The sequence below is a fragment of the Scyliorhinus canicula genome, unplaced genomic scaffold (assembly GCF_902713615.1).
Source record: "Scyliorhinus canicula unplaced genomic scaffold, sScyCan1.1, whole genome shotgun sequence".
Taxonomy (NCBI): Eukaryota; Metazoa; Chordata; class Chondrichthyes; order Carcharhiniformes; family Scyliorhinidae; genus Scyliorhinus; species Scyliorhinus canicula.
The window spans coordinates 104,714-130,138 of record NW_024055491.1 but is presented as its reverse complement, the minus strand read 5'-3'; the positions used below and the strand labels follow the sequence as shown (position 1 = coordinate 130,138).

Sequence of the window (25,425 nt, the reverse complement as noted above, 5' to 3'; positions counted from 1 at the left end):
GATGTATTGTCCATCGCTAATTGCCCTTCACAAAGAGGCGGTAAACTGTTTGTTTGAACCTCTGCAGTCACTCTGGTGTAGATATACCGACGGTGCTGTTGGGGAGGGAGTTCTCGGCTTTCCAAACAGCGACAACGAAGATTCGGCGTTATATTTCCAAGTCAGGATAGTGAGTGATTTGGAGGGGAATTTCCAGTTGGTGATCTTCCCATGTTTAATCTGCCTTTTCCTTTTAGAAGGTTATGGTGCTGGGTATAGAAGGTGTTTCAAAGGAGACTTGATGCGTTCCTGCAGTGCATCTTGTGGATGGTACATTATTGTCATTGTTTGTCGGTGGCGGATGGGCTGAATGTTTGCACACGGGGTGACAATCAGGCGGGCTGCTTTGGCCTGCATGGTGTCGAGCTTCTGAATATTGTTGGAGCTGCATCCATTTGGACAACTGGAGAGTATTCAATTAAACACCTGACTTGTGCCTTGCAGATGTTGAACAGGCTTTGGGCGTCAGGAAGTGAGTTACTCACCGCAGGTTTCCCAGACCCTACCCGATCTTGTAGACTCAGTATTTATACGGCCAGTCCAGTACAGTTCCTGGTGAATGGTAACCCCAGGTTATTCATAATGGGGGATTCAACGATGGCAATATCAGTGAATGTCAAGGAGAAATAGTTAGGTTCGATGTTGGTGGAGATGGACATTGATTAGCAATGAAGGAAATCTGACATCCCTCCCTGGTCTCACCCACATGTGCCTCCAGTCGGACATAACATGTATGCCTCTTCAGTTCCTTCTGAGCTGGCCCAGCAAAGCACTCAGTTCAAGAGCAATTGGGAACAGGGATCGCATGGTGGTCTTGTCAGTGAGTCCCACATTCCATGGAAGAATATGGGAAAAACTACAAGAATATACATGTTGAATTGTTACAAATGGGTCCCTGGCTGATTGTCTGATTGTATTTCTATCCGTCATCACAATGTTATAAGTTGTGGGAAAGATCGCCCAGGGGTATATTGCTGCTGAGAGAGGCTAGAAAAGCAGGATAACTCTCCTTTCTTGACAGATGGGAATAGTTCACATAGGTCCACAATTTAAAACATAAAATTATCTCCAGTACTGTTGCTGGGTAGATTTGTTTATAAATAGTCCTAATTGACAAGTTGGCTTACAGCCAAGCGTTCAGTACTGAGAATACAGATCTATGAAAAAAAGTCCAGATGTTTCCTGTAAACAACATTGAACATTCGAGCCTCGCTGACTGCAGGCGGCTGGATTGCTGCCAAATACTGTGTGGGGCAGATTAACCTGAATATGAATGGACAAAATGGGATTTATCCATTCAAACAATAAATGTTTCAGTCTCACATGAAGTAAAGGTTTTAAACGCTGTTCCATGCAAATAAATATATTCACTGAATGTTTTGTTCACTATGGGATTAAACACAATCAGAAAATAGTAACCTGACCAGATGCTATTTAATTTATATTAGTTCTGAGTAAAGGTCACTATTTATTAAAGTCCGTTTGTGAAGAACCTAATGAAGTGAGAGTGAGTGGTGTTGATGGACACAATCCACAAGGTCAATAAGATGAGCAGAATTGCGAAAATATAAATTAAAATGAATTAAAAGTAATAGAACTGCCTTGAACTCGCGGGGATTCCATCAATATTCTCCGAGTTGTTGACCTCATTTAAACTTCTACCTGATTTTCACCGTGTTGTGGACAGTTTAATTGGTGCTGATTTACATTATTTAACAGTCTCTCTCATTGCTGTCAATGAGTGGAGAAATGACCAGTTCATGACCTGCTTTAGTGGAGAATAAATATGTATTCCTGTGATATTGTGTAATATGCCGCACAGTCCTGATATCCTGTGTTCCCAACACCAGTGAATGTTAGACAGCCGGTGGTCAGTAAAATTAACGGCAATGATTTGGACGCTGAAGGATAACTTTGCTGATCGCCCTGTCCGTTCCGATTCATTAACTTCTCTGTCAAAAGCTGGTGTGAATGTTATGTTTCTCTGTCAACTCACTGCTGAATTATCAGGCAAGCGGCTTCTTCTCCCGCCGCTAATGTTCACAGGACTGTCTGAGACTCTGGGGTAGTTTGCGAAATATAAGGACTAACATTGTGCAATGTGAGGAGTCTCTCTTGTTCAGAGACCCATATTGTACAGTGATAGCCACCCACACTTTGTTCATTCCCGCATTTAGTTACATAAATCGTTAACAATTCATCTGATAAATGATACTTTTTTGCGGTAATGGGATACAATCCCAGAGTGTTGCAAATCTGACAGCCGACTTATTACCTAACAATATAATTTAATCTGTTTATGTTCATTCCCTTCTGTTGTAATGTAGAAATAAAGGGACTAATTTTACAATGGAATAAGTTTTTATGACCAGATGCGTAATTGTAATGTCGTCATTAGAACCAATGAAAACATTGCAATAAACCCATTCAGCTAAACAAATATCCCGATACAGATAAATGTATATTTTAATAATAGTCTATAGTAAATCTGTGAGTCCATTCTGTTGGGGGTGTGGAAGGTGGGACGTGGATCCAGGCGCCGCCTCCACCAGGGAATCAACAGGCGGCGCCTGGAAAGCCGCCCCCTTCTGCCGGGTATTTAAATGCCGCTCACTGGGACCCGAATCCAACAGTCCGGGAGCTGGTTTGTTCACTGAGTTCCTGACACAACCATTTCCCCCAAATGACCAGAAGGATGAGGTGGGCCATTTCTCTCAGTTTGTTGCTGACTTTCTTATCCCGTGAGTAGTTTTTATTGTCCAAGTCTCTCACTGTTACTGTCTCAGTGTTAGTCTCTCTCTGGAATGTTCCAGAGTCACCAATCATTTCACCAGCATTAATCCTCGGGCTTTTTGATATATTTTTATAGGTGTCCAGTCGGATGTTGTGTTGACTCAGCCGGAGGCAGAGACCGGGCGTCCCGGAGGCTCCCTGACACTGACCTGTAAAACCAGCGGCTTCGATCTCGGCAGCACCTGGATGAACTGGATCCGCCAGGTTCCCGGACAGGGGCTGGAGTGGCTGCTTGAGTACAAGAGTTCATCCAGCAACAACTATGCGCCCGCCATTAAAGATCGATTCACTGCGTCCAAAGACACTTCAAACAGCATCTTTTCTTTGGCCATGACGAACCTGAAGACCGAAGACACCGCCATCTATTACTGTGCTGGATACCACAGCGAGAGGAACCAGGGCTGGACCCGCACAAGAACAGCTCGAGAGGGAATTCAGCAACTTGCACCTTAACCTGAAGGTCAGCACTTGATTCAAATGTAATATTAATGACAGAAATCAGAAGCAAAACACAAGCTACTTCTTACATAACTAACACAGAGAAAATTAAACAGTAAAACCGAACAAACCAGTCGATCTAATAGGATGAGCTTTTATCTGTGTTTATATTTACTGTTCACAGTTTCAGCAATTAGAGACTTGGCTATAAACCTGGTTTTATCATTTCTGATACTTGGAGAAAGTGTATGTACATTGGGTTTGGCAAATGCTGCCTAAATTGTAAATTAGATCACAAGTAAACGTGTATTTGATGTGAATATTGAGCGGCAGGACTGAACAGAGAGTGAGTGCAGTTTTTGTGCGGGTGTCTGTCACTGTGACTACAGTGGGTCACAGTGCTGTGCACAGCGACATCCTCATACAAAAACCTCAGTGATAGAGTTTGTTCAAATTGGTGATCAGCGCCACGGCAGGATTGTCAATGTAAATGAATTTTAAATAAAACAACGTTTGGAACTAATATTATTTTGCACAAAGGTATACAAATCTTCCACTTTATCACTGTTCACCGACTCGCTAAATCTGCACAGAGGGTTTAAAAGTGTTCTGATCCTCTTTATAAATGTAATGACCCGGACAAGCTGAAATAACTCACCCATTCACGCTTGGAAGAGACAGAGTTAGTTTATTGAGTGACAGTGAAATTAAATCTCTGTATTTTACAGTTAACAGGCTGCCGCAGTATTTGACACGCTGTGTCTCACTGTGATAACTGGGGCACAGCAGTTACTGTCAATACAAAAAGCCCCTCAGCACTAATTAACTGAGGCTGGCTCAGTGCTCGCTTTTACAATCCAACTTTATTCACAGTGAAGTATTATTTATTTCCAGCACTGACAAAATAATAAGAATTAATGTGGAAAATTGGTGGTCGTTATTTAGTCACAGTTGCTGTTTTCAATAACATTTCCATGTCTGTGAAATGTAAAACATTCGGTCATTTATGAAGAGAGAACGGTATCCACAAATATTAATATAATTTCCTGAAAATTAATCGTGAATTCTCTTTGCCGCTGGTTTGTGAATATTTAAAATAATGGTGGATTTATGTCTATTTTGTGCAGGTGCGGTTATTGTACGGAGCTGCCCAGGGAATGTGACACTGTGACATCATGGACTACTGGGGACAAGGCACCATGGTGACGGTGACTGCAGGTAAGAACCATTCCATTATTTACCAACTGTGTTACTGTATTTGTTTTAAATTTTTCTTCATTTTCAAAATCCATTCGTTCACTGAAATGTGTTTTGGTGGATCATGTATTGAGATGTTGTTGCAATGTTTCATTTGATTCTGCTGAAAGGGGGATATCGAATCCCGCGGTTTCTTGACAGAAAGATGCTGCTGAGGGATTCAGTCCCTATTTGCTGTGATTTGATGTTTATTTGCTGAGGATACTGTGTGGCCGGGTTACTTCAAATACAAAACGGCTGTTTTTACCCCATGTTTAATCTCGGTTCTATCTAATGTCTGCAGCTTGTACCGTCTTCCGCACAAGTGTTTGAGATCGAACCCAACATTGACAAAATGTGCTAAAGTTTCTGTATTATCTTATTGAACATGTTCTGCTTACTGAAAGTGCAGATGATATTATTCAAGTTTTCTGTTTAGTTAACCTGTTCATTCATTTGATGACATGAGGGTTTGGTGCATTCTAAATTGAGATGTTCTTGCAATGTTACATTTGGTTCTGTTGAAAGTGTTTGTAGAATTGAGCTGTTTCTCCATGATGTTTCACTCCTTCAGTGATGTGATTTGGTGTTTTCCTGCTGAGGAATGTTTTTGGGTGACTTTGTGTAGAAAAGTTTGTGAAACGGTTTGGTGTGTCTATTGTTTCAACTCGGTGACACTGAGCGGTTACACGCTTTGTGATTGAATGCAGAGTATACGTGTTTGAAACTGCTTGTCGCACGATTGTAGGCAGAGAACAGGGAGGCTGTTTCTGCATCTTGAAAAAAAAGTGAAAATTGCAGATTAAACTAAGCCACGTTTTACCACAAATCCTTTCCGAGCACAAGTTGTTGCTGCAATCAGTTTGCCGTTTGTGCAAAGTTTAATCTCGGTGGCATCTGATGGTAAGAAGTCTTACAACACCAGGTTTAAAGTCCAACAGGTTTGTTTCAAACACGAGCTTTCGGAGCACGGCTCCTTCTTCAGGTGAATGGCATTCACCTGAAGAAGGAGCCGTGCTCCGAAAGCTCGTGTTTGAAACAAACCTGTTGGACTTTAAACCTGGTGTTGTAAGACTTCTTACTGTGCTCACCCCAGTCCAACGCCGGCATCTCCACATCATGGCATCTGATGGTTGCAGCTTTTATCATCAACTGTAAACATTAAAAGCATTTAAATGTGTTTGAAAAATGACTCAGTATGAAAAAAATGGTTAAGTTTCAATATTTATTTGTTGTTAATATTCGAGCACCTCGCAATGCTATTGCTGTTATTCCACATTTCTGTTTAGTTTAATAATTCATACATTTGGTGACTAGCTGGTTTGCTGGATATTGATATTTTCTTGCAAAGTTAAGTTTGATGCTGTTCGACGTAGAATTGAGCTGCTTCTCCATAAGCGGGTTTCAGTCCATCATTGATGTAATTTAGTGTTTTGTTCTGCTGAGGAGATTGTGTATCTGGGTGACTTTAAATGATTCAGATCTGTCAAACGGTTCAGCGTTTCTGCATTGTTTCTGCATTGTTTAAACTCGGTGACACTGAGCGGTTACACGTTTTCTGGTTGAATGCAAACAGTCTCCGCGTTTGAAAATGCTTGAAGGGCGATTGTCGGGTGAAAACAGCCAGGCTTAAGAAAATAATCGAATAAAGATATATTGATGCATTTTGTAATTTTAACTGATGCTTCCAGATTAAACGAAATAGTGACTGAAACGCCCATGCAGAACATAGTAACATTTATATAATTCAAACAATTCCAATGCGGTGATACAACTCCATATTAACCAAAGGTTATTATATATTAATATAATTCATCATTAATCACCTTTCACAATCCTGCTGTGTTCCGCACGAGGTTAACTTGACCGGACAGGTTTCTAGGCTGGAAATACTTTGTAATTCCAGTTATTCTATTATTTCTGTGGCGCTGCAACCATATTATCCCTTCACTGTAATGCGTAGTTGGATAGCGAGGTAATTATCATTAATCTAATCTTAAATAGGTTTCTGAGATGTGGAAGTCGCTGCCAATCAAGGAATTGTTCCCATGATTTTATTTGTATTGTAGGAACGTTCAGATTGCCTATGGCAAGAGATTGAAAAGTAAAAGCTTGAATGTCAAACCGGTTTATTTATTTACAAAAGGTTAAAAGTAGCTTTGCATTTGATAATGACATCCTGTATCCCATAGCTGTGCTCTACACACGATAGAATTATAGGAAGAACAGATGATTGGAAAGGAAGAATGATTATATGTTAGCTTTAGGCTTAAATTTTATTAAATGCTAAATTCAACAACAAATTGTCGACTCCACTTGCTCATAATGGGTGAGTTTTGCAAATGATTTGAATAAACATTACTGAGCTGTTCTCGTTATATTCATTACTTTCTGAGAATAGATGGAGTTTGTGATTTATCAATGTGTTCAGAAAGGCGCATATTTTACACATTTGTAGGTCGAATAGAGCAATTGGAGTTTAAAGAAATGTGAATATAGTCAATTAAATGTTAAGATGTTTCCATCGAGTAATTTGGAGTTTACTGTTCAACATTGTTTGATTGTCAGGTTGTTTTAATTAAACCCCAATTATTTCATAACGCTCTGGGTAAAAACAATTTGGGGATTATTGAATGCTATTTTTATTATATTTATTATTATAGTACAGATAATCGAATAAAGAATTAGCTGACAATTAACAATAACTTACAATACAATATCAGTGAGAATTAATTCAACATAAATGATCTCCTACAATTGAGTTGTATCCTGGCGTGCAATATCTCAAATGTTTTAGAGAATTTTAATAATATCTGAAATTAATTGATGAACCCATACATTTCATTATACTGCTGCGTGCAGCTCAATTATTTTACTGATTACATTCTTTTGCCCTGATTATTTTTCTGATTACATTTAATTGTGTTTTTAGATCATATCAGTGGGTAATGTGAATATTTCCTGGTTTGTTTAATTATTACCCTGTCACTGAGTCTCTGTTCCGTCATTAATCTAGCCTGAATCTGTAATATTTAATCTGCTCATTTTCAGCAAAACTACTTTTTGCCCAATTATCGAGTTTTGAGATAGACAGAGAGAAATAGTTAAAAACCGAATGCAGTTTTGAAATTAATGTCAGTTTAATTTCAAATAAGTTACTAAATTATTGTTGTCGGAAGTTGACCATTGATAAATTAGAATCAAACAGTTTCATGAAACTGACAGATTGAACAGATCTCTCTGCTGGAAATCGATTGTTGTAATTTGCGTCTGTTCAGTTTCTGTGCGTGCGGTCACTGTGCTGGGACCAGGAATCTTCCTGATTGGTTGTAAATCTTCTGCTTCATTTTCCAATATTTCAGGGAGTACAATTTGATCAATCTCTTCAATAAAACTTGTATATGTGTGGAATGTGGAAATTATACTTGATGTTTGACTAGGTGACTCAGAAAGGGGATTCCAAACCCAGATTGTGACAGTCAGAAAGAATTCAGCAACGCCAGACAGGCTGGAGAAGGAGATTTGGTTGATTTTTAAGCAGTGATATATCGGTCTTGGGAATTTTCGATTCGGCAATGCAGAGAGCGATTTATTGGGTTACATTCCGTGCTATGGCAGTCCTTGATCTATTTAATGCGTCAGTGCAGCGGAGAAATCCCTTTGCATTTGATTTTTAATCCTATCCTAGGATTCTGGAGGCGCTGGCAAGGCTAGATTTTAATATATATCCCTGGGGCTGGTTTAGCTCACTCGGCTAAATCGCTGGCTTTTTACAGCAGACTAAGCAGGCCAGCAGCACGATTCGATTCCCGTACCAGCCTCCCCGGACAGGCGCCGGAATGTGGCGACTAGGGGCTTTTCACAGTAACTTCATTGAAGCCTACTCGTGACAATAAGCGATTTTCATTTCATTTCATTAAGGGTCCTTGGGAAAGTTTTGATGTGAAGCATCCTTGAATAGCTGCAGTCCATGTGGCGGAGGTATATCTGCAATATTGCTAGGGAGGGAGGTCCAGAATTTTGACTCGGCGACAGTGAAGGATTGGCAGTATATTTCCAAATCAGGATGGTGAGTGTCTTGGAAGGGAACTTGCAGGTGTTGGTGCACCCATACATCGATACAAACACATACACACTCTCACTCTCTCACTCGCTATTTCTCTTACATCCTCACACAAACGAATTCTCTCACGCGCATAATCACAATCCTTCTTTCAAATATACACACTGTGCCTCACACACAATCACACTCTCACAATCTCACTCTCAGACACACTGTGATGATCTCCCGCTCACTGCTCTCACTCACACACGATCTATCTCACACGCATTCTCTTTCACCAAATCTCTGACACACTTTGCCTCACTCTCACACCCACTCTCAAACACACAGACCGTCTCTCTCCCTCACATACAAGCATAATCGCTCTTCAAACGTAGCATTTTTTTCTTTCAGGCTCTCTCTCACACATATTCCCTCTTATATACATATACAATATCTCAGACGCACACAAACTCACCAACACATTATTAATCTCTCACTCTCTCGCTTACACGCTCTCTCAAACGTGCACCCTGGCACATGCCCTCTCTCTCTCATGGACACTGTCTCATTCTCTCTCTCTCTGTTGACAAACAAACTATTTCTCTCTTTCAGGCATGCAGTATCTCACATTCTCACACATTCTCTCTCTCTCTGACACACACACTCTCTCATCCGCACATTCTTTCTCTCACACACTCCCTCTCTATGGCAGACACACTATCTCAGACACACAGATCTCTCTCTCCCACACACAGTCTCACATCCATAATCGCTCTTCAAACAGAATCATTCCTTATTTCACACACATAATCTCAAACATACTACTGTATCTCTCTCCCTTTCTCTCACACACACTTCCACAGACACAAACACGCACCCTGTCACACACATACATTCTCTCACCTGCTCGCTCTCATGCACATTGTGTCACGTGCCTCTCTCAAACAATCTCTCTTTCGCACATGCACACTCTCATACACAAACACATACATACTCACACAAGCACTTATTTCTCTCTCTGACACACACTGGTACATACATACCTCGTGAACACACTTTCTTTCACTCAAACACAGACATGTTGAGGGCATTTAAAAGTTTATTGGATAAGCATATGGATGATAATGGCATAGTGTAGGTTAGATGGCCTTTAGTTTTTGACTTCCCATGTCGGTGCAACATCGTGGGACAAAGGGCCTGTCCTGCACTGTATTGTACTATGTTCTATGTTCTTTGGCATACTCTATCACATGTTCTCAGAAACACACAAACGTGCCCACACATTCTGTCTCTCCCTGACACACGTGGTCTCTCTCTCACTGTCTGAGGTACACACCCACGTGCTCTCTAATCTCTCACACACACTCATATACACACACAATCTCGAACTCACGCACACAATCTTCCCATTACACACTCTCACACACATTGCCTCTCTCACTCACACACAAAATCTCTCTCACACACATCCCCTCACACACACTCACACAGAAACTCTCCCTTGCAAATTATTTTATTCTCCCTCTAACACCTATCTCACATACATACACGTACTCTGTCTCTCTCACACACACAGGAACACACACATAGGGGCACACAGGAACACACACATATGTTCACACACACATACTCAGGAGCACACACACACTCATCACACACACAGCAGCACACAAACAGCAACAGATACACACACTCACAGACACACAGTAACACGCACAAGGGGATACAGAGGGACACACACACACACACACACAGGGACAGACACACGCTCACACACACACATAAACACCTAGGAACACGCACACAGGGATACACACACACAAGAATGCACAGACAGGTGAGTGTGACTGTTCGTGACATCAAGGCAACATTTGAACCAGTGTTGCATCAAGGACCCCGAACAAAACTGAAGTTTATGGGAATCGGGGGGAAATTCCCCGCTGGTTTGAGTCATACCGAGTGGAAAGAAAGATGGTTTCGATTGTTGGAGATCAATCATCTCAGTTCCAGGACATCACTGCAGGGGTTCCTCAGTGTCGGCCCCGCCATCTTTAGCTGCTTCAGCAATGACCTTCCAAAAGTCAGAAATGGGGATTTTGGCTGATCATTGAACGATGTTCAGCACCATTCACGACTCCGTAATTACTGAAGCAGTCCATTGCTAAATGCAGCAAGATCTGGACTATATCCAGGCTTGGGCTGACAAGGGGAAAGTAACATTCGCACCAGACAAGTGCACGCAATGGACATCTCAAACAAGCGAAGATCGAACGATCACCCCATGCCATTCAATGGAATTACCATCGCTGAATGTCCTGCTGACCATTGACCAGAAACTGAACTGGACCAGTCATATACACTGTGTGGCTGTCACAAGAGGTCAGAGACTCGGAAATCTGCAACAAAAACAACTCCTGATGCCCCAAAGCCTGTCCACCATCTGCAACACCAGGTTAAAGTCCAACAGGTTTGTTTGCTTTCGGAGCGCAGCTCCTTCATCAGGTGAGTCACCTGAGTAAGACTTCTTACTGTGCTCACCCCAGATAACGCCGGCATCTCCATATCACGTCCACCATCTGCAAGGCACATTCAGGAGTGTGATGGAATGCTCCCCACTTGCCTGGATGAATACAGCTCCAACGACACTCAAAAACTCAACATCATCCAGGACAAAGTAGCGCGTGATTGGCACACCATCGACAACCACTCCCTCCCTCCACCACTGAGGAACACAGGCAGCAGTGTGTAACACCTACAACATGCTCTGCAGGAACTCGTCATGGCTCCTTCGACAGCAGCTTCCAAACTCACAACAGCACCATCTGGACAAGGACAGCAGACACATGGGAACATCACCAACTGGAATTTCTCCATCAAGCCTCTCTCCATCGTGACCTCAAGATATCACATTGTTCCTTCACTGTCGATGATTCAAAATTCTGGAGCTGCCTCCCAAACACCACATGGACGGCAGTGGTTGAAGAATGAAGCTCACCACCGTCATCTCAATGGCACTGAGGGATGGGAAATAAATGCTGGCCCAGCCAGAGACTCCTACAGCACAAAAATGAAGAAAACACTCTGACACAATATGACAACAATTTTACGGCCTGAAATTGCCATTTGTAAAATGAAAATCTCAAGTTGCAGGAATGTTCATTGTTGAAGTTCCGAATTGTTTTGTACAAAATGAAATTACATCGGCATTAAAGCAGCTGCCCAGTGATCTACACTGCTGTCTGACTGTACACAGCCGGTGTTACTGAAAGTATTAAAGCAGCTGCCCAGTGATCTACACTGCTGTCTGACTGTACACAGCCGGTGTTACTGAAAGTATTAAAGCAGCTGCCCAGTGATCTACACTGCTGTCTGACTGTACACAGCCGGTGTTACTGAAAGCTGATCAATGTGGAGAATCAGGACAGGATCGATGGAGAGGAAGAGGAGGAGGTGGGGGTGGTGGAGCCGATTGGAAGAGCCCCCAGCTCGACTGTGGACAACAGTCAACAGGAAGCTGAGCCTGAGCGGAAACTTATCCAGAGGAACATCGTCCTAATGGGCTGGGAGCACCTGGGAAGGACCATCGCGGCCACTCACTCATCCACGCTCACTCGCCCTCACTCACCAGTCTTCACTCACTATCACTCATTCACCCTCATTCACCTATCCTCGATGATACATCTTTCCTTAACAACCCTCACACCCACCCTCACACCCACAATCACACCCACCCTCACTCACTTACCCTCACTCACCCACCCACCCTGACACACTCTCACTCACCCACCCTCCCTGACACACTCACTCGCCCTCCCTGACACACTCTCACTCACCCACCCTCCCTGACACATTCTGACTCACCCACCCTCCCTGACACACTCTGACTCACCCACCCTCGGTGATACACTCACCCACCCTCCCTGACACACATTCACTCACCCTCCCTGACACACTCTCACTCAACCACCCTCCCTGACACATTCTCACTCACCCACCCTCACTGACACACTTTCACTCACCCACACTCCCTGACACACACTCACTCACCCACCCTCCCTGACACACAGACACTCAGCCACCCTCCCTGACACACAGACACTCACCCACCCTCCCTGACACTCTCACACACCCACCCTCCCTGACACACTCACTCACCCACCCTCCCTGAAACACACTCACCCACCCTCCCTGACACACACCACCCCCCTGACACAGGCTCACTCACCCACCCTCCCTGACACACACTCACCCACCCACCCTGACACACACTCACTCACCCACCCTCACTGACACACCTCCCTGATCCACTCTCACTCATGCACCCTCACTCACACACCCTACCTGACACACACACACTCACACACCCCCCCTGACACACTCTCTCTCACCCACCAACCAGGACACACACACACTCACCCACTCTCCCTGACACTCACTCACTCACCCACCCTCACTGATACTCTTTCACTCCCCCACCCTCCCTGAAACTCTCAGTCACCCACCCTCCCTGTCACACTCTCACTCATCCACCCTCCCTTACACACACTCACTCACCCTCCCTCTCTGACGCACACACACCCCCACCCTCCCTGACACACACTCACCCCCACACTCCCTGACAGACACTCATTCACCCACCCTCCCTGACACATTTTCACTCACTTACCCTCACTGACATACTCTCACTCACCCACCCTTCCTGACACACACAGACTCACCCACCCTCCCTCACTCACTCTCTCACCCACCCTACCTGACACACTCTCACTCACCCACCCAGACACACTCACCCAGCCTCCCTGACGCACTCTCACTCACCCACCCTTCCTGACACACACAGACTCACCCACCCTCCCTCACTCACTCTCTCACCCACCCTACCTGACACACTCTCTCTCACCCACCCAGACACACTCACCCAGCCTCCCTGACACACTCTCTCTCACCCACCATCCCTGACACACAGACTCACCCACCCTCCCTCACTCACTCTCTCATCCACCCTACCTGACACACTCTCACTCACCCACCCATACACACTCACCCAGCCTCCCTGACGCACTCTCACTCACCCACCCTCCCTGACACACTCTCACTCACCCACCCTCCCTCACTCACTCGCTCACCCAGCCTCCCTGACACACTCTCACTCACCCACCCTCCCTCACTCACTCTCACTCACCCACCCACCCTGACAAACTCTCTCTCACCCACCCTCCCTGACACACTCTCACTCACCCACCCTCCCTGCCACACACTCACTGACCCACATTCCCTGACACACACTCACCACCCCCCATCCTCCCTGACAGACACTCACTCACACACGCTCCCCGACACACTTTCAATCACCCACCCTCCCTGACACACAGTCACTCACACACCCTCCCTGACACACTTTCCCTCACCCACTCTGCTGACACACTCTCACCCCCCCCGTGACGCCCTCTCACACACCCACCCCATCCCTGACACACACACTCTCATCCACCCTCCCTGAAACTCTCACACACCCACCCTCCCTGAAACTCTCACACACCCACCCTACCTGACACACTCTCACTCATCCACCCTCCCTGACACACTCTCACTCATCCACCCTCCCTGACACATTCTCACTCACCCACCCTCCCTAACACACTCTCACTCACCCACCCCCTGACACACTTTCACTCTCCCGACACACTCTCACACCCACGTGACACACTCTCACACACCCACCCCCTCAATGACACACACACTCTCTCCCACCCTCCCTGACACACTCTCACTGACCCACCCTCCCTGATACACGCTCAATCCGACACACTCTCACACGCCCACCCAGCCTGACACACTCCCACTCACCCACACTCCCTGACACACACACTCACCCACCCTCCCTGACACACACACTCTGACCCATCCTCCCTGACACACTCTCACTCACCCACCCTCTCTGACACACACACACTCTTCCACCCTCCCTGACACACTCTCACTCACCCACCCTCCCTGACACACACACTCTGACACACCCTCCCTGACACACTCTCACTCACCCACCCTCTCTGACACACCCACTCATCCACCCTCCCTGACACATTCTCACTCACCCACCCTCCCTGGCACACTCTCACTCGCCCACTCTCCCTGACACACACACTCACCCACCCTCCCTGGCACACTCTCACTCGCCCACCCTCCCTGACACACACACACTCACCCACCCTCCCTGGCACACTCTCACTCTCCCACCCTCCCTGACACACACACTCTGACCCACCCTCCCTGACACACTCTCACCCACCCACCCTCCCTGACACACTCTCACTCACCCACACTCCCTGACACACACACACTCACCCACCCTCCCTGGCACACTCTCACTCACCCACCCTCCCTGACACACACACACTCACCCACCATCCCTGACACACACTCACTGACCCACCCTCCCTGACACACTCACTCACCCATCCTCCCTGACAGACCCTAACTCACCCACCCTCCCTGACACACTCACTGACCCTCCCTCCCTGACACACACTCACTCACCCACCCTCCCTGACACACTCTCACCCACCCACCCTGACACACTTTCACTCACACACCCTCCCTGACACACTCTCACTCAGCCACAAACCCTGACACACTTTCACTCCCTCACCCTCACACACACAGTCACCCATCCTCATTCACCACCACTCGCCCTGATTGACTCACCCTTTCAGGCCCAACCTAACTCGTTCACCCTCACTCACACACTCTCACCCACTCATCCTCAAACCAACGCCCATCCTGACTCATCCTCACCCACTCTCCTTCAGGCTCTCACCCTCACTCAGTCACCCCCCCCCCCCCACACTCACTCCCCCACCCTCACTCACACACCCTCACTCCCCCACCCTCACACACCCACCCTCACGCATGCTTATTCACTCACCCACCCTCACACACCCACCCTCACGCACACTTATTCACTCACCCACCCTCACACACCCACCCTCACGCACGCTTATTCACTCACCCACACTCACACACCCACCCTCACGCACCCTCAATCAGTAACCCACCCTCACTGACACATTCACTCTCCCCCTCACTCAAATACCACCACCCACCCTAACTCGCCCACACTCACCCTCCAATCCACCATCGCTCTCGAATCTTCCCTCACACATCCACAATGACTCATTCATACTCACTCACCCAGCCTCACTCATTCACCCTCACAAAGACTCGCACCCACCCTCTTTCACACACCTTCACTCACAGATCCTTACCCTTCCTCACTCACACACCCTCACTCATTCACATTCCCTCATACACCCTTATTGAGCCACCCTAACCAGATGCACCCACCCTCTGTCACCCACTATCACTCACCCTCACTCACCCACCCATCCTCACACACCCTCATTTACCCACACCCATCCCCTCACTCACCCTCACTCACTCATCCACCATCACACACCCACCCTCGCGCACCACCCACACTCATTCTCTGCCACTCACACATCCTCACTCATCCTCGCACACCCACTAATTCTCAATGATGCACCTCACTCACTGAGCCACACTTACATCCTCACTGACCCGCACTCACTCATACATCCTCCCTCAACCATCCTCACTCATTCACCCTCACTCGCCCACGGTCACTGACTCCCCCTCATTCATTCACCCACTACATTCACTCACCAGCAGTCGACCCCCGACTCACCCAAGCTCACTCACTCACCGACCCCCTGACTCACCCACCCTCGCTCACTCATCTTCATTGACTCTAACTACACAACCTCACTCACCCAGCGGCACTCATTCCTGCATCTCACTCACTCTCCCTCACCCATCCTGGCTCATTCGTGCTCGGTGACACAGCCTCACCCATTTACCCTCACTCAGTCATTCACCCTGATCTGCCACTCATTAACACTCATACATCCTCAATCAGCCAACTCACTCACACACACTCACTCTCCTACCCTCACTCAGTTACTCACTCACCCGCACTCACTCTCCTACCCTCACTCAGTTAGTCACTCACCCGCACTCACTCTCCTACCCTCACTCAGTTACTCACTCACCCACACTCACTCTCCTACCCTCACTCAGTTACTCACTCACCCACACTCACTCTCCTACCCTCACTCAGTTACTCACTCACCCACACTCACTCTCCTACCCTCACTCAGTTACTCACTCACCCGCACTCACTCTCCTACCCTCACTCAGTTACTCACAGCCCACACTCACTCTCCTATCCTCACACAGTTACTCACCCACACTCACTCCCCTACCCTCACTCAGTTACTCACTCACCCGCACTCACTCTTCTACCCTCACTCAGTCACTCACTCACCCACACTCACTCTCCTATCCTTACTCAGTTACTCACTCACCTGCACTCACTCTCCTACCCTCACTCAGTTACTCACACACTCGCACTCACTCCCCTATCCTCACTCAGATACTCACTCACCCGCACTCACTCTCCTACCCTCACTCAGTTACTCACTCACCCGCACTCACACTCCTACCCTCACTCGGTTACTCACTCACACACACTCACTCTCCGACCCTCACTCAGTTACTCACTCATCCTCTCTCTCTGATGCTCAGGAAATGGGCAAGGGAGCGACTGCAACGGGGGAGGAATAGAGAACTGGAGCGAAACTGATGTCCAGTGGCGCCCGAATGTGGCTGCATGACACGGGATTGCCGTGAGCCGGAGGAAGGAACAGAGAGCCGGGGGAAGGGGCAGAGAGCCGGGGGAAGGGGCAAAGAGCCGGGGGAAGGGGCAGAGAGCTGGGGGAAGGGGCAGAGAGCCGCGGGAAGGGACAGAGAGCCGGTGGAAGGGGCAAAGAGCCGGGGGAAGGGACAGAGAGCCGGGGGAAGGGGCAGAGAGCCGGGGGAAGGGGCAGAGAGCCGGGGGAAGGGGCAAAGAGCCGGGGGAAGGGGCAGAGAGCCGGGGGAAGGAGCAGAGAGGCAGGGGAAGGGGCAGAGAGCCGGGGGAAGGAGCAGAGAGCAGGGGGAAGGGGCAGGGAGCCGGGGGAAGGTGCCGAGAGCCGGGGGTAGGAGCAGAGAGCCGGGGGAAGGAGCAGAGAGCCGGGGGAAGGGGCAGGGAGCCGGGGGAAGGCGCAGAGAGCCGGGGGAAGGGGCAGAGAGCCGGGGGAAGGTGCAGAGAGCCGGGGGAAGGTGCAGAGAGCCGGGGAAGGTGCAGAAAGCCGGGGGAAGGAGCCGAGAGACGGGGAAAAGTGCGGAGAGCCGGGGGAAAGAGTCGAGAGACGGCGAAAAGGCAGAGTTGGGAGGAAAGCACAGAGATGCAGGGGAAAGGCCAGAGATGCAGGAGAAAGGCCAGAGATGCAGTGGAAAGGGCAGAGATGCAGGGGAAAGGGCAGAGATGCAGGGGAAAGGGCAGAGATGCAGGGGAAAGGGCAGAGATGCAAGGGAAAGGGCAGAGATGAAGGGGAAAGGGCAGAGATGAAGGAGAATGGGCAGAGATGCAGTGGAATGGGCAGAGATGCAGGGGAATGGGCAGAGGTGCAGCGGGACACACAGAGAGCTGTAGAAAAGGACAGAGAGCTGGAAGGAAGTGGAGGGAGGAAGGGAAAGGTGCAGAGAGCGGGGGGGGGGGGGGGGCGGGAGTGGGAGTGCAGGAGCCGGGGGAAGTGCAGGGAGCCGGGGGAAGGCGCCAAGAGCCGGGGAAGCAGCAGAGAGCCGGGGAAAGGGACAGAGAGCCGGGGGAAGGAGCAGAGAGCCGGGTGATGAGCAGAGAGCCGGGGGAAGGAGCAGAGAGCCTGGGGAAGGCGCAGAGAACCGAGGGGAGGGGCAGGGAGCCGGGGGAAGGGGCAGAGAGCCGGGGGAAGGTGCAGAGAGCCGGGGGAAGGTGTAGAAAGCCGGGGGAAGGAGCCGAGAGCCGGGGAAAAGTGCGGAGAGCCGGGGGAAGGAGCCGAGAGACGGCGAAAAGGCAGAGTTGGGAGGAAAGCACAGAGATGCAGGGGAATGGGCAGAGATGCAGGGGAAAGGCCAGAGATGCAGTGGAAAGGGCAGAGATGCAGGGGAAAGGGCAGAGATGCAGGGGAAAGGCCAGAGATGCAGTGGAAAGGGCAGAGATGCAGGGGAAAGGGCAGAGATGCAGGGGAAAGGGCAGGGGTGCAAGGGAAAGGGCAGAGATGAAGGGGAAAGGGCAGAGATGAAGGGGAATGGGCAGAGATGAAGGAGAATGGGTGGAGATGCAGTGGAATGGGCAGAGATGCAGGGGAATGGGCAGAGATGCAGCGGAACACACAGAGAGCTGTAGAAAAGGACAGAGAGCTGGAAGGAAGTGGAGGGAGCAAGGGGAAGGTGCAGAGAGGGGGGGGGGGATGGGGAGTGGGAGTGCAGGAGCCGGGGGAAGTGCAGGGAGCCGGGGGAAGGCGCCAAGAGCCGGGGAAGCAGCAGAGAGCCGGGGGAAGGGACAGAGAGCCGGGGGAAGGAGCAGAGAGCCGGGGGAGGAGCAGGGGGCCGGGGGAAGGAGCAGAGAGCCGGGGGAAGGTGCAGAGAGCCTGGGGAAGGCGCAGAGAACCGGGGGGAGGGGCAGAGAGCCGGGGGAAGGGGCAGAGAGCTGGCGCAAGTGCAGAGAGCCGGACGAAAGTCCATAAAGTGGGCGATAAGCCATAAGAATCGGGGTAAAGCGCACAGTGCTGGCGAAATGTTCAAAAAGCCCGGGGAAAGTGCCAGGAACCGGGAAAAGTCGAAAGAACTGGGGAAAGTGCAGCGCACATGGGCAAAGAGCCATGGAAAAGAGCAGAGAGCTAAACGATAGTGAAGGGACCAGGAGGAAGGTGCAGCAATCCAGCGGGAACCGCAGAGAGATGGGGGAACGCTCAGAGAGCGCGGGGCGGGGAGTGGGGGGATCGCAGACAGCCCGGTCTCAGTGACAGGCGGAATGTGGGGTTAACACCACAATCAGCACAGCCGGGATTTTATTGAATGGGGGAGGAGACTCCACGGATTGAATGGCCTCCTCCTGCTGTCAATGTGCATGGTCCTAAAATTAGTGAATGTTGCAATTACTCAAATGTAGAATTTTATTGTAATTATATAAAGGTGCATTCAGAAGGTGTTTTTGAAGCAAAGCCACTATTCTCTGGTTTGGGGAGTGGAGGTAGTGAGATGGAGAGAGGAGGGGGCATCAGTCAGTTTGAACAAAGGGAATTTCCCAAAACTGCAAAGATACAAATGAAGAGACAACTTTTGTAAGACAAATTGATTGTGACGTACACAGCTCAGTTAGCTGGATTGTGACGTACACAGCTCAATTAGCTGGATTATGACCTACACAGCTCAGTTAGCTGGATTGTGACGTACACAGCTCAGTTAGCTGGATTGTGACGTGCACAGCTCAATTAGCTGGATTATGATCTACACAGCTCAGTTAGCTGGGTTGTGACGTACACAGCTCAGTTAGCTGGATTGTGACATACACAGCTCAGTTAGCTGGATTGTGACGTACCCAGCTCAGTCAGCTAGTTTGTGACGTACATAGCTGAGTTAGTTGGATTGTGACATACACAGCTCAGTTAGTTGGATTGTGACGTAACCAGCTCAGTGAGCTGGATTGTGACGTACACAGCTCAGTCAGCTGGTTTGTGACGTACATAGCTCAGTTAGCTGGATTGTGACGTGACAGCTCAGTTAGCTGGATTGTGACGTACACAGCTCAGTTAGCTGGATTGTGACGTACACAGCTCAGTGAGGTGGATTGTGACGTACACAACTCAGTTAGCTGGATTGTGACGTACACAGCTCAATTAGCTGGATTGTGACGTACACAGCTCAATTAGCTGGATTGTGACGTACACAGCTCAGTTAGTTGGATTGTGACGTACACAGCTCAGTTAGCTGGATTGTGACGTACACAGCTCAGTTTGCTGGATTGTGACGTACACAGCTCAGTTAGCTGGACGGCTGGTTCGTGACGAAGAGCGATCCCAACAGCGCGGGTTCAATCGCTGCACCGGCTGAGGTTATTCATAAAGATCTCCATTCTCAACCTTGCTCCTGGCCTGATGTGTGGTGACCCTCAGGTTAAATCACCACAGTCAGCTCTCAAAGGGAAAGAACAGTCTCCGGGACTATGGCCTCATTTGCATTTTATATTACATGGTGGCTGAAATAATGGGGGAAACGCTCTGCTCTTCTCTTTCAATCCAATGAAAGATACACCATTCAGATTACATCAAAATATGTTTTTTTTTATAGAGACGGAGAAAGAGGTGAGTTTCTGAACAAGGGACAAAAAGTAGGTGATTCCGAACGATAGAACCGATAGAAGATTCAATGTGGATGTGTGATTTAATCGGAAATGTTAGGATAAAATCATAGTTCTAGTCAAATTATGAAATGCTTGGTTACTTATAAATCACAAATACCAGAGTCTAACTTGTTGAATGGGCCATTCTCCCCCAGTGACACCGACTCCGCCCACTCTCTACAGTCTGGTCTCCTCATGTCAGCAACACAACACCGACGGCTCCGTGACCTACGGCTGTTTGGCGATGGACTACTCCCCAGAAATCACCAGCCTCACCTGGAAGAACGATGGGCAGCTGATCACCACTGGAGTTAAGAAATACCCATCAGTAAAAAACAAGAAGGGAACCTACACCCTGAGCAGCCAGTTAACCATCACCGAGTCAGAGGGGGGATGCAGCAACATCAGCTGTGAGGTTCGACACAGCGTCTCAGACAAGAGCATTGGAATGGAATGTAAGTGTTATGGAACCTGTGAGAAATAGAAAACCTATGATTACCTTATATAGGGTCTTGGATATAACTCATTTGTAATACTCTGCATATTCCTGATCCCTGGAAAATCCAGCTTAGTGTCTATTGACCACAAACATTTTTTAAGTATATCAACTCATTTTGTTTATCAATTTCTTCTGCAAGAAATATCTCATTGTGTTTCTTGAAGGTCCCAGAATTTATGCTCCAAATGTTCTCCTCACCGTGAGTTCCAGTGAAGAAATCACAAGACAGAAATTTGCAAACATCGTCTGTTCAATCAACGATTTCCATCCAAAGTCAATGACGGTGAAGTGGCTGAAGAATGGACAAGCCATGGGTTCAGGAATTGTCACCTCTCCCGCCTGTGAAGTTAACGGGAACTTCTCAGCGAGCAGTCGGCTGACAGTCTCCGCTGGGGAATGGTTCAGCAAAGCGGTCTATACCTGCCAGGTCACTCATGAAGAGGTCACCCAAATTCACAACATCACCGCGTCTGGTAAGAGACACAAACAGAGGAAACAATAAATCATCCTGCACTCTGATGTTAATCCAAATCAGGAATTTACTGAAGTTAGTACAAAGCACAGAATAACTTCTAGTTTGCTGCCATGTAGTTTGTGTTTCATTCTGATGTAAGAGCTGCATTAGGATTGCTGACCATTCACGATTTTATGAATATAGAAATAAATGTATCCCTATAATTTGAAGTAATTTAGTGAGTGAGGTGAATCAATGAAATGAAAATCGCTTATTCTCACAAGTATTCTTCAAATGAATTACTGTGAAAAGCCCCTCGTCGCCACGTTCCGGCGCCTGTTCGGGGAGGCTGGTATGGGAATTGAACCCGCGCTGCTGGCCTTACTTGGTCTACTTTAAAAGCCAGCTATTTAGCCCTGTGCTAAACCAGCCCCTGGTGGACTTGATATCAGCTTTATCCTCAGACAGCTGATTATATTTGAGAGTCAGTGGGTGTGTGGAACCCTTAACTGATAACAGCTCCGGGGGAAGTGTTGGAAAGTTCATCCAACCTATTTATGGATCAGCCTCCAGTACTTCGTCCCTGAGATCAGGACTGGAATATTTGTATTGGGAATGCTGCAATACTATTCGTTAGAATGGCATCGGGGCTGACTGTATTTCACAATGAGAATAGTTTTCAGAAACCAAACTGGTTTTCCAATGCGTATCGAAGATTAAAGGAGATCTTTAAAGGTTGATGCTTCGAAGTTGATTATTTCGAGGTTGATGTTTCGAAGATGATTTATTCCCATTTAGAGTTCAGGCTGAATCCTGCTGACCTGATTCTGAAGATCAAACTTGGGTTGATTTCCACTTTTTTCATTCACAGATCCTTCCATTTGCACTGATGCCTCAGTAACAATAGTGCCACCACCAATAGAACAGGTCTTACTGGAGGCGACTGTAACCTTAACCTGTGTCATTTCGAATGCTCCTTATGGAGTCAACGTGTCCTGGAGTGAAGCAAAGAAGCCGCTGAAATCAGAGATCGCCGACGAGCCTGGGGCAGATACTGAGAGTGTGCTCAGCAAATTAAACATCTCGACACAAGCCTGGCTGAGTGGGGCTGTGTTTGACTGTGTGGCGAGCCATCAGGACCTGCCAACTCCTTTAAGAATTTCAATTCACAAAAAAATAGGTGAGCGGTGAAACTGAAGCAATAAGTGAGCCATTGTGTCTATTTCTAGTTTGAGAGCAGTGGTCAGTATTTAGCATTCAGTGTATTTATGGTCCATTCTGATTGGTAATTCCACTAACTAAATACTCTGGGCGTTTAGGGTTTCAGGGGGAAATTGATATGTAGATGAATGAACAATGAATTAAACCCAGTGATATTGGGTGTAGATCAAGCGAGACCATAGACCACAAGACTTAGGAGCAGATGTAACCCATTGGGCCCATCAACACCGGTCCAGCCTTCAGTGAGTTCAAGCCTGATCTGATGTGATAACCTTCAACTCCTCTTTCCCACCTTATCCCCATATCTCTTGACGGTTTTACTGATTTAAAATATGTGTCCCTCAACATTGAACGTACTGACCGACCCAGAATCTGAGGTCGCCTTCATTCTTCTAAACTCCAATAAGTACAGCCCAGCCTACTTAACCTCTCCCTGTAAGAAAATCCCTCCATACTCGGGATCAACCTTGTGATCCTTCTCTGGACTGCCTTCAAAACCAATCTGTCTTCCTTAGATAAGGGCACCAAAGCTATTCAAAGTATATCAGGTGTTGTCTCACTAATTCCCCAGTTTTAGCTAGGCTTCCCCATTGTTATATTCTACTCCTTTTAAAATAAAGATCAGCATTCAATTTGTCTCCATATTACCTGCAGAACTTACTTTTTGTGGTTTCTGCATGAGGGCCCCCAATTCCCCCGTTACTTCAGCTTTCTTCAGTCTTTCTCCATCTAAATAATATTTCTTTATGTTCTTCCTCCTACCAAAGTGTCTAACCTCACATTCTCTGTCCCTCTGTGGATTTCCTGTAATCCTCACCACTTGCCTTTCTACCTATTTTTTGTCATCTGCAAACATGGGAATAGTACATTCATTTATCAAACACCGTTTTGAAATTCATGTATTTTACATCTATTGCCCCACCCCCTCCCCCTCCCTCTCTCGCCTTCTCGTCATCACCTCAAATAAGGGCACTAAATTTGTCAGGCATGATTTACCCTTCCCGAAGCCGTGCTGACTCTGATTATATTGAGTATTTCTAAATGCTCAGCTATTGGATCCATTATAATGGACTCGAACCGTTTTCCACTGACAGATGTTAAGGTCCCTGGCCTATAGTTACCTGTTTTTGACTCCCTCCCCTTTTGAATAAGGGTGTCACATTGGCAGTTGTCCAATCTTCTTGGGGTAAGGTGGGAGGAGCCTGTTGGGCCGAATGGCCTGTTTCCCTGCTGTACACTTTCTGAAACTTTCGAATCCATAATCCGTAAATCCTCAGGGAAAAGGATTGTGTCCACCTCTGCTCCGAGCTGGGAAACCGGACAGATCCCAATGTGGAAAATGGAAACCTTTAAAATCCAACACAAAACACATTTCTCTCACATCTAACCCGCGGTTCCATTGTCTCCGGAATTCCCCATTTTATTGACATTTATTGTACATTTTCTGCAGATCCCAATCCGCGGGAACCGTCCGTCTCTGTCCTCCTGCCCTCGGCTGAAGACGTCTCCGCTCAGAGATTCGTCTCCCTCAGCTGCTTAGTGAGAGGTTTCTCCCCCCGAGAGATCTTCGTCAAGTGGACCGTCAATGACAAGCCGGTGAATCCCGGGAACTACAAGAACACCGAGGTGATGGCGGAGAACGGCAATAGCTCCTTCTTCATGTACAGCCTGTTATCCATTGCAGCGGAGGAGTGGGCCAGCGGCGCTTCTTACTCCTGTGTGGTGGGACATGAAGCCATCCCCTTGAAGATCATCAACAGAACGGTTGATAAATCCAGCGGTAAACCCAGTTTTGTGAACATTTCCCTCGCTCTGATGGACACCGTTAATTCATGTCAATGAGAATCGATTGGTTATATTTCGAACTAAAATAAAAATAATAAAAACGTTTCCTCTAATTGTGATTTAAACATACAGCCACTCGATTAATGGTGTTTCCACTTTACTGATGTTAGATCTGAAAATGAAATGAAAATCACTTATTGTCACAAGTAGGCTTCAGTCAAGTTATTGTGAAAAGCCCCTCAGCGCCACATTCCGGCACCTGTTCGGGGAGGCTGGTACGGGAATTGAACCGTGCTGCTGGCCTGTCTTGGTCTGCTTTAAAATCCAGCGATTTTAAACCAGTCTCTGGTCAATGAGACCCGGATTTCTACAGGTCTCAGCCCCAAGTCTGATACAACCAGAGCTCTCAGCTCAGAAACACCCTGGGTTAGAGACAGAGTAAAACTCATTCATTCCAGGATTCAGCAAAATATCTTCATTGACTTTCCTCCAGATGAGGAGAAATCGGACAATTTCCCATTTCAGACAAACAAACCCATCACATTTAGATCTCGGTGTTCCTGCTTCTCTCATTGTCCATCCCTTTAAAATTAATGTCAGCTTTAAGTTGCTGCATGAGACCCACTGGGAACTGA

General features: G+C 47.5%; 1 gene segment (V, D, J or C); it reads left to right on the top strand.

Annotated features, from left to right (window-relative positions):
- Positions 1 to 3,205: 3,205 nt before the first annotated feature.
- On the top strand, positions 3,206 to 24,903 carry LOC119960208. The segment is given in 6 exon segments: positions 3,206 to 3,292; positions 4,398 to 4,488; positions 20,987 to 21,286; positions 21,495 to 21,803; positions 22,656 to 22,964; positions 24,456 to 24,903. Coding segments are annotated over 5 exon segments (1,353 nt in total).
- Positions 24,904 to 25,425: the final 522 nt, after the last annotated feature.